At 36.0% G+C, this 17,740-nt stretch overlaps 1 protein-coding gene across 1 annotated transcript in view; it reads right to left on the bottom strand.

Moving 5' to 3' along the window:
• Positions 1 to 17,740, bottom strand: part of HDAC9 (histone deacetylase 9) — a 453,995-nt gene that overhangs the window by 39,406 nt on the left and 396,849 nt on the right. Inside the window, exon 23 of the mRNA XM_030444746.1 lies at positions 16,909 to 17,027. Within this exon, the coding sequence (XP_030300606.1) occupies positions 16,909 to 17,027 (119 nt within the window). The remainder of the gene's footprint in view (positions 1 to 16,908; positions 17,028 to 17,740) is intronic.

Raw genomic sequence — 17,740 nt, 5'->3', positions numbered from 1 at the left:
GCCTTGTTTTCATTGATTTGCCCTTACTGAAAAGGAGCCTTCCAGAAAACAGTGGATAAGCTGAGAATTTATGCAGTCCCTATCCACTATCAGACAAAGCACTGCAAAGTTTCATCTTCCCCCTTGCCTGTCTGACAAAACTACAAGACAGCCAAATACAGGTGTTCAGATATATTCAGACAGCACTCTTTTTTCTTTCTCTCTTTTTAATATAATATTTTGTCATTTGTTCTGTTGAAAACATTATGGTTGGTAAAGTAAGATCAAGCAATAATTCTAATTTTTTAAAGCCTTTAAAGCAATTTTTTGAAAAATATGGGACTTTAGACAGCACATTTATTTAGTTTTAATTTTTGTGCTGTCATACATCAGCACTGAAGTCCTGATTTAGAACACATGCAGCTTGCCTTTGAAGTTTTGGCTGGTTTTTAACAATGGCAAAAAAAGATACAAAGAAATTAAACAGCACCAAAAAATCATAAAAAAGGGCTTTTGTGCTCTTGATTTATATATTGTTTTTTCTGTTTGTTTAAAAAAAAAAAAGCTTTATTCCCAATAATCTTTCATCGGGAGCTTTGCTCTGACATACCTTTATTCATTTAAGCCTTTTCTTCTGTGTTGACCTTTCTTTTCCCCTTCCTACCCCTCAAGTCTCTGAACAGTACTTGCCAATATCACTCCCATTCAGCAGCAATGTGACTTTATTGAAATTCTTCTAGAAACTGAGAAAGTAGAAAATCTGAATGTGCCAAACTGGTATTTTTGGTTGGAAGCAGTAAATATTCAAAGTAAACAGGACCTTCACATGAAACAGCTTTGTACTTCTAGTGCTGGCTGGACTCTCCTGTGTTGTGCATGTGCCGTGGTATAGATGGTCCTTTTGGTCAAGTTCCATAACACTGGCATTTTCCAAGGGAGTGCATGAAAGCTGATAGTTGCCTTTGTTAATTTTTGTTGTAATGAATGTGAGCCAATGCCATATTTATTTGTTCTGTGGCCAGCTTTTTCCTGTTATTCTCTCTCTCTTTCAGTTCAAGGACTAAACTGTTGAAACCAAACCACAGCAACCAGCTTCGCAGTTTTTCCCCTTCTTAGAGACTTCCATTCCCTGGAAAATTTTAGTATGTACTAGTGTCATTTAAAGATACCAACACTGTGTACTGCCAAGACCACTTCTAATTGCAGTCTACCTTCAAAACATACTAAAAACAATTTCTAGACAGACCTGAAAATGTCCAGATGTTTTACGCAGACCATTAAAAACCCCATAACTCTTAATTGTCATCCCAAATATATATGTACAGTACCAGTGTGTATGTGTAGAAGGACATGTACGGGGCATTTATGATAGCTGAGGGAGTTGGAGAAGCAGGGACTGACAAGGGACCTGGACTTTGAGTCATTGCAGGAAGGTTAACAGCTGTATTTTGGGAGTTTACTGGGACCTCCTCACACACTGTATCTCTTGCTTTACTCTCACTGTCTCATATCCATATGCTTCATCTCTGCATCCCTTCTAAAATCCTTGTTACTCTTAACAGTGAACAAGAACTGCATCTAAGGAGAAAGTTCTTTCTTTATTCCAGCTCAATCAAAACCTATGGTTTCATTTCACTTTGTACTTAATCCATGACCTTCCCATATCTTGAAGCAAATACTGTCAGATGGGCAAAAATTCTTTTAACATTCATCAGGATGCTTCTTCTCTACATTTAACCAAGGAAAAGTCAGCTCTCTTGCCTCTGCTACTCCTTCAAACCAGTTACTACTCACTACAGACTCTCCCCAAGAAAATAGGGTTGCACCAATTTTCGGAAAGAAGTATAGAAATTAGGGAATTAAATGCCTCTCTCCATTGACTGTCATGGACAAATCTGGATTTATTAAGATGGGTAATGTTCAGAAAGCCAAACTTAGATGATTAGCTAATCTATGACTCTGAAAGGCTATCAGAAAGGTACATCAAGGAAGCTAAATTTTTTTTTCACCTACCAAGGTTATATTTTGGTAATCTGAACACAGTATCCTCAGTGAGAAGCTTCTGAGGTAAAGAAAAAATTAGAAATTAATGCATTTAGGTTAAGCAGACTATGCCTTTGTTAATAAAAGTAAAAATTACTCTTGCTGGAGATTTTGTAGGTTACAGAGCCCTGTTTTCAAGCTTTTTTTTTTAAGTAAGCAAGTTATAATACCAGTAAATAAAATATTACTATATTAATTTAATACTTCCTAAGGAAATAATTTAGAAAATATTTTCTATACAATTGTACTATCTAGTATATTTACGATACTAATTGAAATCCCAAATTTGCAGGGGTATTTTATTCAGAAATCATGAAAATGATGTAAAAAATATGGTTCGCTCTAGTAACATGGAAGAATTCATATTAGCATGTCATACTAATAATCTTTTTAGCTTTAAGGCCTATTTGTCTATTAGTACCTTGAATATTTCCAAACTTTGAAACTATTTATATGCAGAGAGAGGATTTCCATGCCTAATTTGTTGCATTACTCCCAGTAATAATTCCTCAGGCTACACTTCTGACCCAAGATGCTTGTTATCCTATCAATCCACTATGCACATTGGTTTATCTGGCTAAGACATAGATCATCAGCTCTTTTAAGATCAGCTCAGTACTTAGCTTAGCCTCCATTAACACATTTTTATCCCACTCTTATCTGCCCTTTAATATACTCGCACTGCTCTGATAATAACACAATAAAACCTTGGTAAGCAGCATGCATTTACCTGGGTGGGTTTTAGCTATCCCAGAAAAATGGCAACCTGGCCATTTGTCCAAGTGTTTTAGCAGTTAAGGTACCTAGTAAAAAAAAATTAATATGGCACCAGCTCAGATGTCTGATGTGCAGATTCACAGTCCTCACACCTGGGATTTTCCAGGCTAAAACACAGAAAAACGTCCTCCATCCTGAATTAATTTGGTACTCTCAAGACCTTTCTTTCAGATTAGCAGCTGACATGTCTTTCTACTGTGCCACCATAAATATCTCTATTGCTTCAAAAAGCAGACATTTGAAGGAGAGGAATGATTGGTTACATTAGAGAGATCAATTGAAGCAAACGAAAATTGAAACTCCAGAGACATGCTCCGAGACTGAAATCTGCACAGATCAATCTCTCAAAGTTAGTAAGTGATACAACTCATTGATCTGACACTAACACAGAAAGTACAGTTGAGTAACAAGGTGATGTAATTATAATAAAATGGGCTAAACCAGGTAATATTCTTATTTGGGTCAGAGGCTTTTTCTCTGAACTTTTTTGACTGTATACTTATATTTTGTGCTATTGTGAATCAATCTACAAATTGTGCACTGGTTTCTTAAAACTTAAAGAATCATCCAGAGCAAACCCATAGATTTCCTCAACACAGCTTTTCACTAGAATTTTATTAAAATAACTAAAGAAAGAAAGGATCATATTATCCAATGAACTAAACCAGGTAGTTGAGCTACAATGACAAGAAAGATGTGCAGATTTTGAAGAAAAAGCAGGCTACTCAAGACATAATTTTTAATATTTTTTTTTTATATTACTCTAATTGTCAGTAGTCAGTCAAAGCCAAAACACTGCCCTTTTCTTTTACATGAGTAATATCTTTAACAGTACTACTATTTGCTTGGTTAAATTTCTCAGTTTCTGGTTCAAGTATATGTTGTACCTTGGAGCAGAAGGGTTTTTTCACTTCTTCTAAAAATTATCATGTTTAAGTGTGACAACTTCTGATAGCCAGTGAACACGGAGGTGCATGAGTAAAATGGTTATGTTATAGGAATCTTGGTTATAGGTTGGCCAGTTCCATTAAAATAATGAAATTTTCTTTGAGTGTAATGAAGCACAATGAAAACTCAGACCAATCATCTATAAGTTTTTTTGAAAATTTTATGCTAAAAATAAAAAATAGCAATATCTTTCGTACTTTTCCTTTCTATTTTTAACCATGAAATGTAGATTGCAATAAGAGAACTCTTACATTCTTCTTATTTTATGTTCTAAAATGTCTTATGTATTACTTTATTTATTCTTCTTCTCTTTTCTTTTCTTCCCTTCTCCCTTTCTCTTCCCTTCCCTTTCCCTTCTTCTCCCTTCCCTTCCTTTCCTCTCCATTTCTCAACTTCTCTGTGTCTGTGATAAAGCACTAAATTTGATCAGTCAGATCCCATTTCCCCTTCTTTTTTGAAAACACCATGTAAAAACTTATCTTCATTAAGTGCTACTGGGAGTCCAGCCCCACATAACTAATCAGAGAATCTCGTAGCTTTGTGTCCACGTGATGCCTCAAGTTCAAAGGGGACATAGACATCCTGTTTGGTGTTTTGTTTCACTCAAGCCATTAAAACTGCACAGACCCTCTTAGGAGTTTTTTTTAAGTAATCTTCTTTGTTCCCTATCAGTAACATAAACCATTATAAAAACCAGTGCCAATTTTCAAATTGATACCAGTGATAATTTTCAAATTTGTAACTTGATTTGGAAAAAAAAGCCAGTGATTCTCTATGAAGTGGAAGAACTGAAAGTCCTGATGGATGCAAGCATTTCAGATCTACTACTGTTTTCCATATCCCTTAAAGGTCTGGGCTTAGTAATTCTGTTCAGCTTTTGTGACCCCTCTGTTTTTTCTCAAAAGGCACCCTGGGAAATTCCCAGAGGTATACACTGTGTGTAGGAACCCACATACCCAAAGTGAATCAAAATTAAAAAATTACATGGTTATGTATATTGTATGAGGCTACAATTGACACATTTGACACCATCAGAAAACTAACATTTTGTTCACAAGGTCATACAAGCATCACAACATACTTTTTTATAACTCCTTTGATATAGCATATTTGTTAATTAAACTACAAGTTTTGAAATAACATCACCTCATCACCAGATTTTCCTTACTGGTTTTCCCAAGGCTTGATGAAGGTTAAAGAAGGTTATTTCTTTGACTGGGTGAATGAAAAATTTCTTTTGACCAGAGTATGGTGGCTTCTGAACTTTCAACAATACTTTACCACTTTTATTTGTGTGCTAAGATGCTAGGAAACATTGACATGAATATGCAACTATTTTAAAGCTGCTTGCACAGAATTCCTTGGAAGATCTGGTGAATTTGCTCATACACAGAGCAGTCATCATCAAACATAATTTTGATGGAAAGCTGTTCCTCCAATGTACCTGGAAGGAGCTGTAACTTACAGCTGAAAATAAAGGATTTCTTTGCAATAGCCATATCTGAGAGTGTAGATACTGAATTATTAAAAATATAAATAAAAAATATACAAATAGTAACTGGATTTGATTTGTAACCAGTCCATACTTTTTTCTTAAAAAAATAGGTATTCTTGTTCATTTTTTCCACCATTTTTGTAGAATTTATGCATTGTTAATAGAAGTAATTTTTTTGTCTTTAATTAAACAAGGAAAAAGCTAATATGAATGTCTTCAAAATATTTTTGTGTAAATGTATAATTTTCTATCTTAATGTGAATCTATCTTAATTTGAAACTGATAATTTTTTAACAGTATAAAAACTATGTAAAAATTATTCTTTGCAATCTTTGAACATTGATTATAATAGAAAAAGATTTAGAAGAACAAACACAATATGCCTAAACTGCAATCTTAAATTAAAACATAAATTATGAGGCAATATGTGAATCTTTTCATGTACCACAATCACTGAATTCATATCCAGTGTTAACTAACCACATCAGGAGGACCAGACACTTTCTTGAAGGATAGATTCCACTATTAAATGGAAAATCTTTGATTTGTTTTGGTTTTAGATTGTTAATGTATTTTAAGTGAGTAAAAACCAGTTAGTAACCAGTCCTCACAATAAAATTGCACTTAAATGTTTGGAATGCCAGATACCAGAAAGTTTTTGGTAACAATCTAAGTAGAAAACCAGGCTTTTTTACAGGGAAGAATCTAAGAAAAAGGGATAAGACTATGAAACAAAGGAAACAAATCTTTAATTCATGTGAGCACTTACTATCATAAGCAGAGACCAGGAAGTTCTGAATTTTTATTACTCAGCATTATTTTGTTTTCCTGAATACATATTTATTTTTAGTTTTTCCAAAGAAGATCTTCCAAGATCTGTCCTTTGGTCCACTTTATATGAATCATAATGGGAAGAAATGAAGGAATCTGAACTGAACTTATTACTACCAAATGCATTTCAAATGGATTTAGGTTACAGAACTACTCTTTTTTCTTCCCATGTTAGTTCTATAAAACTTGAGGAAGTATCCAAATAACAGCATTCTTATGTGGGTATCCCATTGAAGTGTTTTTAGCATGTTTTTAGTAGTTTTTAGCAATTAATATCATATTAATACTTATAATGCAAGATTTGTCCCTGTAAACATTACTTATTCTAGCAAATCTTAATCAGGTTGGTGGAGTGGTCTCAATCAAAGTGAGTAAACTACTCAAAGTGAGTAAAAGCTTGTGGGATTAGGACCTATATTTGTGCATTTCCAGTAATTTTATGGCAATTAGTTGGTATAAGCAAGAACAAGCTCTTTAAAATAACCCCTACCATCTCCCCAAAATAACAAACAGAAGTTAAAAAAATTGCTGGGGAAATAAGCAGGGATTTTTTTTTTTTTTTTTATTATACTAGTGATGGCAACCTAGACCATTTTACTGCAGATTTCATGGTATTAAATGTTTTCATTAAAGCTGTTATTATCAGCAGTTTGCAACAGAATCTCAGAATCTCACTCTTCTGTTGATATAGAAATCGCTGTAGGGAAAAAATTAAAATGTGAAGGAAGTGTGTCCTGGGACCCCCTCAACAAAAATAAATCTGGGTAGTATTTTAATAACTTTTACATTATTTTGCCATGAACTGATGTTTTGAGTTTAATCAGATGAATAAGCACCTATTTCTCTTTGCAGACAAATAACACTCCTATTAAAAGTGTCATTTTAATAAATTCTTACCTCCGAGCCAAAAGTAACTTTAATTTAATTTTATTTCATATGGTCTCTTGGCTAAAAATCCCAGCACAAGGGCAACTAAGACAATTGCCTAGGATCAAAGCTAAAAATACCAAGAAAATCTCTTCAGATCAGTGAAGGATTGCTGGTGCTGATACCAGTCAGACCTGAAGTGTTCTTGATACTGGGATAGTGTGAAAAAGATGAGTTTGCAGACCAAAAAAACAGATGGCCCCTTATCACCCCATGGGGCTAAACACACAAGAGCAAACTTCAGAGACGCCTTACCTTTCCCCTGCCTGTCCCTATCGGGAGAGACTGTTATATTAAGGGTTATTGCCTCTCTAGCCCTCCCTGTGATCAGCTTTTGAAGTCCATGGCCAAGAGGCCAGTGTGAGAATATCACCCCAGATAAGAGGTGTTTGCTCTGTGAAATATTCAGGACAGGAATCCATGGAAACCCATGATAGTTCAGCAGGGAACCACAAAACCCCAGCTAATATCTTCTAATCCCCTGTTGGTTTGAGAACTACCCACCATAAAAAGCATAACTGGCTGTTTATTTGCCCAGGCAAGAGATAACATCTTAAAGTTACAAGTCTGCCTTAAGTAGTAGGGATGTGAAGCCCAAAGAAATGAACCATCCAAGCTCCTAATCAAAATTGTGTGTGCTCCCTTCTTCTCTGCCTAATGAGATGTAAACATTTTGGCTGGTGTCTCTTTTGAAAGATATTAATCACATGTATTAGTTAGAAATCACAAAGGATGGTCCGGTTTGCAAATTACATGTCTTCTTTTATAGCATTCTGAAGCTGTGAACAATATGTTAAAAATTTTCCCATGTCACAACCAAGTAAATACTTGTGGCATATTTCTATTTATTACAGAGAATAGTTAAATTCTAAGACATAAATCATGCTTTTCTACTAAAGGCTTTACAAATTCCCAAAGACAAGCCTAATTCCCAATGCAGCAACGCTATAAAAGATCAGACACTTTATTATGGAGAAATCCACATTTGGAGATGTCTTTCAACAATTTTCTCTCAGGACCCAATCCTGTGAAAGGCACATGCAAGCTGCTGAACACTGCGTCAAGCTCCATTACTTTCACAATGTCTCTAAAATCTTATATTTAATTTGCTATATTTAAATAGTAATCTGACAAGTTTAATACTACCTAAAATCCTTTTTCCTTTTCTTTCTTCTACTAAATGACAGTCTTTTGGTTTCAATTAGGAAAATGATTTCTCAAGTTTAAAAACAGAGAGAAGATGCTACCAATTTTACCTTTTTTGCAACCCTCACATCAGTTATTCTCATTAGCCAATGTCACTACTGTAGTATGAAAGAAAAAATAACAAGAGGTAGGTGAAGAGATAAGGGAAGATGATCGAAATGGGAAAATAATTCTTAATGGTTCTGTAGATCCTCTTTTTTCCCCATTGTAATCTATCCTTTGCCCTGTCCCCAGCAACTGCCCTAAATCAAGGAACTGGCACCTGATGCATTCTGCAGATGGATCAGCACACAGTATACAGGTGGTTTTTCACTTGTGTGAGTTAGTTAACTAGCCAGCAGACACATCTTCTGTTAGTGGAGCAGGAGCAGGAGTGGAAAATGGAAATCTCTCCTGGCTGGTTTACAGAAAGAATGGCTAAGTGAAAGAGCAGGTCAAATCAGGGCTTATTTATTAATATTTCTAATTGCTCTCACTTACTGCTTTAGGCAGACCCTTTTGGAAAGGCACACCAGGTAACCAGTCACTGAGAACACTGGGCAAGGACGAAATTAGTGCTAAGATTTCTGAATCCCTCAGATGTGCTTTAAATACATATTCAGTTAGACCCGAGTGCCCCAAAGTCTGAAGACAAGGATTTCCCTGGCCTCAGTAAATAAGGTGAATTATTCAATGATCTTTTCCTCTTGGGCCAAATCTATAGTCCAAGCCACTGACAGTGAGTTGACTTGTCAGCTGATTCCTTAACCCGGCATTATAATTGTCCTTATATAGTAGTTATGTCATAGAGAGGATACTAATTTTATAATGTAAATTCCAATTTCTGCTTCATTTCCACAGGAGCCAATAGACTTCTCTTCCTCACACAGCAGGATTCCTGGTATTTTCTACATTTCATTTTCATAAATGTAAATGTAGTGTAAATGTCAATAATGTACCAGATCCTGGAGCCACTGGCAAACAGTTTATTGATACTTGCACTACAAGATTACGAATGGAGGAGTAAGTGTAACATAACCTGACTTGAGAGGCTGGGCAGTCCAATGACCATGCCCAAGCAACAGGAGATGCTACAGCAACCACCGTTGTGGACTAGGGTGAAAAAGAAACCAAAATGCTTTCCTTCTCTCCGTAAATCCTATGAAAAAACCCTAATGTCTGAGGTCAGGTCACCAGTGAACTTGTCATCTATTTTGATGCTTTTTGTATTGTACCAAGCAACCATTCAATTAGCATTCAAGAAATCATTCAAAATAAGCCCCAAACTTTTCTTTCCAAAGTGAGCAACTAGATGCAAGTATTTGATGATAAATTTTCTCACTACCAGCCACTGGGCACCCTGTAGTTTCCAAGAGACAAAAGGAACAAAATTAAAATTTCTATACTGATCAGGAGGCTCCCCTGTGAAAAAGTCTATAAATGATCATTGCTCCACCTGACATAGCTCCAGCACTCCAATGCTTTTAGCTCCGAGTCAAAAGCTCAAGATATATCCTGGATAACCATCTTAACACCTTTGGTAAAGCAAAGATAATTCAGTTATGTTAACCAAAATAAAATCTCTGAATTCACCTGAGTTAACTGAGTTAATATAACAGCTTTCTTTTACCAAAAGATATCCTATTCCACCTTTTCCTTTCTCTACTGCCCCTGCCCCCCTTCCATGAGCTGTGGCAAACATTGATCCCTTCATAATCTGCTTCACAGTCCAACAGGAAGCTCCACTTCTTCATCTGATTATGTTTTCTGATGGCTTGCTGACTTAATGCTGCATGTGTTTAGAGAGAGATCTAACAAGAAGCAGAGCCAGTGCAAGGTAATAGACAATTCAGAAGGAGAAAGGGTCTTGCAACCAGTCTTTTTTTTCTTGCCTGCTTTCCTTTAACATCTACCTATTACATTAGCCCAAAGAGTCCTAGTCAGGACTGGTTTTTGGAGTCAAGTGTCAGGAAGTCTTACAAACAATCACAAGAAAGTGTAGTTCTTCCCCAAAGACATTACAGTCATTCCAGTTCAATCAACGCAGTTCAAGATCAGTAGATAGATACAGTATTATCTGGGGGCTCCTTTAAAAGTTAAGTGCTTCCAGGAAAACAAAAAATAAAAACATCTATCATTTCCAGTAATTAAAATGCTCAGAATAGTCACACAGAATATTTTAGAAATTGTGAGGCTGGCACATAGGAAACCTTTTCTCTGAAAGATATCTGAAGTACCAGGCTTAGACCCAGGTCAGTTCTGCTTAGACCCGGATCAATTCTAACATTGAAATCAATGCCATGCATACTATAAACGTCAGGTAGTGGGAAACTGAAAAGAATTCCAAGTTACAGTAGGATAGTCAGAAGACTCAAGAAAGCACTCATCATTGAAGAGAAATTTCACTAGGTGAATTTTGCATGAAGCCTCAAGTATCTGAGTGTTCTAAGGCATACCTGTTTGTAAGGATGTTCTAAGTTGTTTATAAGTCTCATTTAAAGCCTTTCATTGGTGGCAAATACACCATGCCAGACCATTGTTTCATTGGTCATTCATGTCACTATTAAAACTGCACATAAATTCTGAATTTCCTTGTCTCCAGATGCTGGGCATTTTATCTTTTTACAATACTATATGCTATATTCAGAGACCTTGTTATTAAAATATGTTACACTCTTTGGGAAGCTGGAACTGAAATGTGAAGGGTAAAGCAGAAATCAAATGGATAGGTATCCAAGTTCAACCTGGTTAGTTATTATTTGTATTCTGAGAAGTACCAGTTCCAGCCATGAGAAGTGATTCAAAGACCTGTAGGCTACATGTGAGACTGTATCCCTTTTTACACATTAATTCCTACCACCTAGGATTAAATATCCTTTGGAAATAAATTGTTTAGAGTCTTACTTTTTTTCTTCTGCTGTGATTAAGCAAACAGTTTGTTCACTGTTACAGTGAATTCATCCAAGTCCTCTACCTGTAGAGGTTTGCTGAGGAGGGAAAGTGTTCATAGAAATTTTTTCATTGGTCTCACTTGAACAGAGTGTATCACAGCATAATGCAGCTTTTGATAAGGGAATTACAATTCTCTAAAAGAAAAACTTTTAAAGCTGCAAATTAGCCTTGCTAGTCACTTATATTCTAGATCATGGATCAACATTTCATCACGTATTTGGCTCAACAGCAGACAAAATGTAATTTACTCTTGAAATGGCTGCAGTAGTATCTTTTCCTACTGCTAATTGCTGATCTTATTTTGCACTTTGGTGTCAAATAGCATCTTTGGAATAAGAGAGCAAAACAGGAAATCTCAATTAAATCATCATAGCCCTTAACAAACATGGTGCTTCAGAAAGATAAGTACCCTGAAAAAAAATCTTCATTCTTGCTTGACACTTCTCTGTTTACTTTATTCTTTTTATGGAATGGTCACCATTTGATGATCAATTATGCACAATATTTACTTGAACAGTAAAGTGATCTCAGTGTCTTTAATGCAAGCACTATTCTAAGAACTGCTCTATAAAACAAAGTGAATGCACTTCAGGATACTGTTACAGGGAGAACTTCACTCAGCAGAGTTAATTTAAAAACAGTGCTCTTAAAAGATCTAGCATCTTGTAAATTTATCAGCAGATAGGGCAGCTCTTTTTCAGACCTCTTCACAGGACAAAATTCAAATGATGTGATAATACAATGCATTTTAGTAGAGGTTCTCAATATTTACTTTAAGATAAGGCACAGAATATGTCAGCTCTAACTCCACTAGTTCCATCTGAGCACTATCAGGATAAAATGGAAGAGCAGATTAATAATCTTTCAGCATCACCTTACTATTCTAAATATAAAGTATCATCTCCTTTATTTCTTCCATTGTTATTTTTCTTATACTTTATTATCAATGCAATTTTTACTACCCCTGTAATGGATTAGATTAAACAACTATGTTTTTGTAATACATAATATACTGTGCTTATATTTGATCTGATAATTTATTGAGAAAATAATATATTTCTACTAATAAAAAAGAAATATGAGGCTAGTCAGGACCTGAGGCATGTTTTTCTCTTATCCAATTACATTTTAAATTAAAATCAAGGCACCTTTATAGTTCCTTTACGAAGCAAAAGGATCCCATTTACATCAATAGTTACTCTTAATAACAGAATTGGGCATGAGAGAGCACCCACTGCTGCTTCCACCTTGGGGAACCAGTTTAACCAAGCAACATGAACAGAGAAATGCCAGTACCAAAAACAGAGTTGACAATACAAAAGAAATTCCCTATTTTGGCTAAAGAACTTAAGCTTGCGTCATAAGAGAGTGACCATAGAAAGTAAAATCAGATAAGTTGCTTGAATATCCTCAACAAACTGAGCCAGACCCTTCTAGAAATTAGAGAAGCTCCTTAGCATGAGTTGGCACCTATAACTGATGCCAAGAGTACCAACAAAAAAGTTAGTGTGTGCCTTGCTTTCTTTTCTTTACTTTTTAGTGCTGAACCTGATGCATTTTCCATAGCATAAGGACACAGGCAAAGCAGAGTTTGTGAGCCGAGAAAATATACCTGTCAGGAAAAAAAAAAAAAAAGGATATTTGGAAAAAAGAAACTCTCTTCCAGATATAAGCTCCCTTTCTTGGGAAGAACTTTTAAAGGGAAAAATGGTTGTACATTCAAAAGTATACCAACTATTTACAGTTATAGTAGGTGGTCTTATAAACACTGTTGTCTATAAAGCTTGCATTTTCTTACTAGAATATTGGGACTATAGCTGTTACCAAAGGCATAAGAACTTCCTGGCAGCAGGAAGTTCTGTCATATGCCACCAGTTGCCTCAAGCCTTGGAAGCCAAATATTTTTGTTGACAGAATCTAAAATCCATCACAAAGTGTATGCACGTGAGTTGAACATATGTTTCAAGATGTATATGTGTACCTAGGCATACACATGCACCTTTTGAAATGGTAGCACTTCACTGAGAGAGAGGTTTGGAACAAAGGATAAAAAGAGAGAAGAAAAAGAAAATGTGCCCATGAAACCCTCAAAGCTGGAGTTGAAAAAAATGTTTCAGTTAGTGCTCAGTCTCAATTCTACATTGCCTCAAACAAAATCTATTATGGGGACATGAAAATTTAGTTAACTAGTCATTAGTTTAGTGAAAACTTCTGAAAAAAATATCAGCAGACAAGGATGATTTGCAAAGGCAGAGGAAAAAAAAGATTTACCTAGGGAAAGTCATTTGAAAAGAGGAATAAGGAAGGAAAGATTCAAACTTCCCCTACAATTCTTTTTTAAATACTATCTCTTTTTCAAGAGTTTAAAAAAATTAACAATATTAACACTAATACTGTGAGTGGTTTTGTTAATTAATGGAACTGAGGATAAATTAGGTGAGATATGTCCTAGATGTTCTATCATCATTGATCTCTCCTTTCTTCCTACACACCTCTAGAAGATCTGAGAGCCACCTCACCACCAGAAATCTTGACATGCACATCAGATCCATGCACTTAAAATCAGCTGCAAAAATATAGATGACTACTTCGTTGCTGATGTGTTTGTTTACTAGTAAGACATGGCAGATTCTTGGTAAATGAGATTGTATGTTGATACAGGAAAAAATTTAAAGCAGGTTATAATTTACTAAAACTGTGTAGATTAATAGACCAATATTTTCTGTATGTAATTTTCTGCTCTATGGTTACTTCAAGGATGTAATTAGTCCAATCTGTTATCTTCATTCTGTAGATTTTACTTTATTATTTGAGAATGCTGATTAATTAATAATTTTTTTTCTCTTTCACTCTACTCTGAACAAAATAAATAAATAATTTCTTACCAAGATCCTGCTGTCTGTCTAACTGTCTTTAACAGAAAGGCTAGTACCTAAGTATCCCTCTTCTCTCCAGCTGTTAATCTTTTCCTAATTTTTATGTGTAAAGTTTGTATTCTGTCATAGAAATCAAAAACTCAATTTATTAAGTGTGCACAAAGTGCTGAAGATTTACATAAACACAATATTTGCAGGTTAAACTTTACTTTGAATTTAATTTTTTTGGAAAAAATTTACAATTATTACACACCAGCTATCAAAATTTTGCATGAATATATACTTTTAGTCTTTAATGCAGATATTTCTCTTTGGACTTTATTTTTTTAATAGATTATTCATTTTTCTACATGCCATATATAATATGCTATGTTTTAAAATGGTATGGGGGAATGTGGAGAATTTTGTTTTGGGGAAATAATAAATTCCTTTGGCTTTGTACAAAAGGTTTTATTCATCCCTCAGGTGCATGATCATTATCTGGCTCTACTTGGCTTTTCCCTTAATTTAAACAAGGGCCATGTACTGTAAATCACCCTTTTTCTCTTACAGACACATGTGCAATATGTTGATGTGCAGTACCTTATATTAAGAAAACACTTAGATTTTAGTTTAGCTATTCCATGAATTAACACCAATTCCAATATTAAACAGTGAAATTTAGTGTGAAATTGAGCCTGAAATGAGAGGAAAACACAAACCTTATTGCAATTTCTAGTTAAATTCTTGAGACTGTTATGCCAAAACATTGCTTATGTCAAAGCATCTTATTGAAGCACCATGCATGCTTAAGGGACATGGAGCATGCACTCTCACCTGCTAAATACAGATAACTATACAATACTTTTCAATAAAGTATGTATTTTGTACTGGCTGGAAGCTCATGTCCTGTCCACATAAGTCCATGGAATGGCTGTCCTAACCAGAAACCATACTTTTGGAAAAAAATGGTGAGTAAACATCTTACACAGGGCTTTTTCAAGCACAATATTTTACTGAAACCCATAAATCAAAGAAAAATGAATGTCAAACATGCATAGGGGCTGCTATCTTTCTTTCCTCACTAGTGTAACCACTACATAAACCTGAAAAGCTGTGCTAAAACTTGACAATGTCTTACTCGCAGCCACAGGGATGTTCCCTTTCCAGTCTGCTCCTGTGCTATCACCTTTGGGTAGGTCCTTGCACTGCTCTCTGCATTCTCACTTGACACAGGACCCCACTGGGGACAGTCCCTCTAGACCTCCATCTCCCCTTTTGTCCTTGGTAATCAGGAGAGCCTGTGCAACATGCAGTTAAAATGAAAAAAAGTAAATATTGCATCCCTTCCCTGCTCTTCCTGAGGTAAAGACCAACTCTCTTCTCCTGACCTGTAACAAAAGGCAGAGGTCAGAAGGACAAAATCCTCTGAGATGGACTCCATGTGTGCAATGTGTTACATGCCATGAGATATCATTGACTTCTCCAGGCTTTTCCCAAGGCATTTGCCATTAGCAGCAGAGATGTGTATTTAATAACTTTTTAAGTGTTATTGCTATTATTTCCTGAGATCACAGAATTGTCACAGTTGGAAAAGACCTCTAAGATCACCATGTCCAACAGTCAACATCCACCCCTCAATAGAATATATATATATCTATATCACCCACTAGAGCATGGCCTGAAGTGCCTCATCTACACCATTTTTAAGTACTTCCAAGGATGGCGATTCCACCACCTCCCTGGGTAGTACATTCCAACACCTGACTAACTCTCTCATAAAGAAATTCTTCCTCAAATTTAGTCTAAAGCTTCCCTGGTGCAATTTGAAGCCATTTCCTCCAGTGCTATCATTGTTCACCTGAGAGAATAAGCCAGCAGCCACCTCCCTACAACCTCCTTTCAGGTAGCTGTAGAGAGCAATACAGACTCCTCTCATCCTCCTCCAAACTAAACAATCCCAATTTTCACAGCCTCTCCTATTTAGGGCTTATTCTTCAGACCTTTCACCAGCTTGCCAGCTGGGTTGCCCTACTCTGAACTCACTCCAGCAGCTCAATGTCTTTCTTCTAGTGAGGGACGCAGACTGAACACAGTACTGAAGAGAAGTATATATATTGCAGAAAATGATCTAAAGCATTGTAATAGGAAATCATTTGGTCTTGTCCAGTGGGAAACGATTTATATGCTACAATGTTACAGTACACATTATTGTGCAGAGCTTTACTACACTACCCAGCTTTGCTTAACATCCCAGTCTCAGAATCAGTTTGGCATGATCCTGTAACAGGTAGTGACTTTGTGGGGCTACACGAGACAACTGAGACAGACCTGTCTTTCAGAAGCTATTAAATCTCTGCCATGAGCACACATTTTGGAGGACTGAAATGGGCATCCAAAATGTTGGGACCCAACAGAGTAGTCTTTTAAAAAATTTTGGCTTTCCTAAGCACTGATGTAATTCAGGATTAATGCCATCAAGCTGAAAAGATTGCAATAACAAAAAAGCAATATGAGAATGGATTTAGGCCTCCAAAGCTTGAAATCTTGAATATATATTTAAAGACAACCCAATCCAGCACTTGGAAAATGGGCCCTATTGAAAAGCATGAAACCTCTAAAATGTTACTTAAATGCCAGAAAAGCGATAGTTTAAAAAGCTAAGACAAAAGTGCCAAGAGGAACAGAAAGGAGTCAGTCAGGAACTCTAACATGTTCATTTCCACCCTGTCCATGATCTGGGTGAGACCTGAAGCTCCACAGGCATCTCTTGGTACTACTTGAGGACAGTCCCAGCCCGCAGAGATGTGGTTATCCTTTCACAAAATAGAAATATGGATGTAAGCTGGACATAAAATAAGGTTCCTAAATAGAAAAGATACCAACTCTCAAACGTACACCTATGACAATACCTACATTTAGCTGTGACTTTGTACCCGCCCAGAGGAGGGTCATGGCCTTCCACAGCATCAAATCCTGCTGACACCAGGACAATCTCTGGATCAAACTCATTGGCTGCTGGCATAATCACAGTCCTGTAGAGTGAAAAAAGAACAACCTGTTAAACACTGAAAGAACTTCTATCTTCATGATATAAATTGCCACAATCTCAAAAATCCGCAACGCAAGATATTTTCTTTTCATTAAACCAATCTTCATGGTAGCTGTCCAAAGCCAAACAAAGTCCGAGGCTTCAATTAATTTCTTTCTAGAGTCACTCTTTTTTCTTTTCTGTGATTGAGGAAAAAAAATAAATGCAGGTACATGTGAAAGCCTCTAATATTACACGCACATCTGTGCCTGGTTTATCCTGCTGCCTATAAAAAGCTGCCTCTTCCAGGGAAGTGACTAATAGTTTACAGAGAGCACTCAAAGCCTGAGTGGAAACCCGGACTGCTCCAGTTAGTGCGAACTTGGTGTAAATTTGAACTATAAATTTCTTTTGGGAAAATGTTTGCTTTCCAAACTTTTTTTTTTTTTTTTCCTCAACATTTTTAAATGTTTGTCGAGGTGGGGGGTGACTCTAGCAAGGGAAAAACATGAAATTCCCTTAATCAAATCCAGACTATATTGTCAAGCCTTTCCAAGGTCAAGCATAACAGGAATGTGACAACCACAAACTAGTGACAGCAACCCCTGCTGGTGTCAGGAAGATAATTCAGCCCTTTACAGACACAAAGATTCCACTTTTTTAACCCCTTCCTTGACAAACTTCCATGGGGATAATTTGTTGCTTTGTTTTTGCTCT

Source organism: Calypte anna, chromosome 2 (assembly GCF_003957555.1).
Source record: "Calypte anna isolate BGI_N300 chromosome 2, bCalAnn1_v1.p, whole genome shotgun sequence".
Lineage (NCBI taxonomy): Eukaryota > Metazoa > Chordata > Aves > Apodiformes > Trochilidae > Calypte > Calypte anna.
This window is presented reverse-complemented; position numbering and strand designations above follow the sequence as displayed.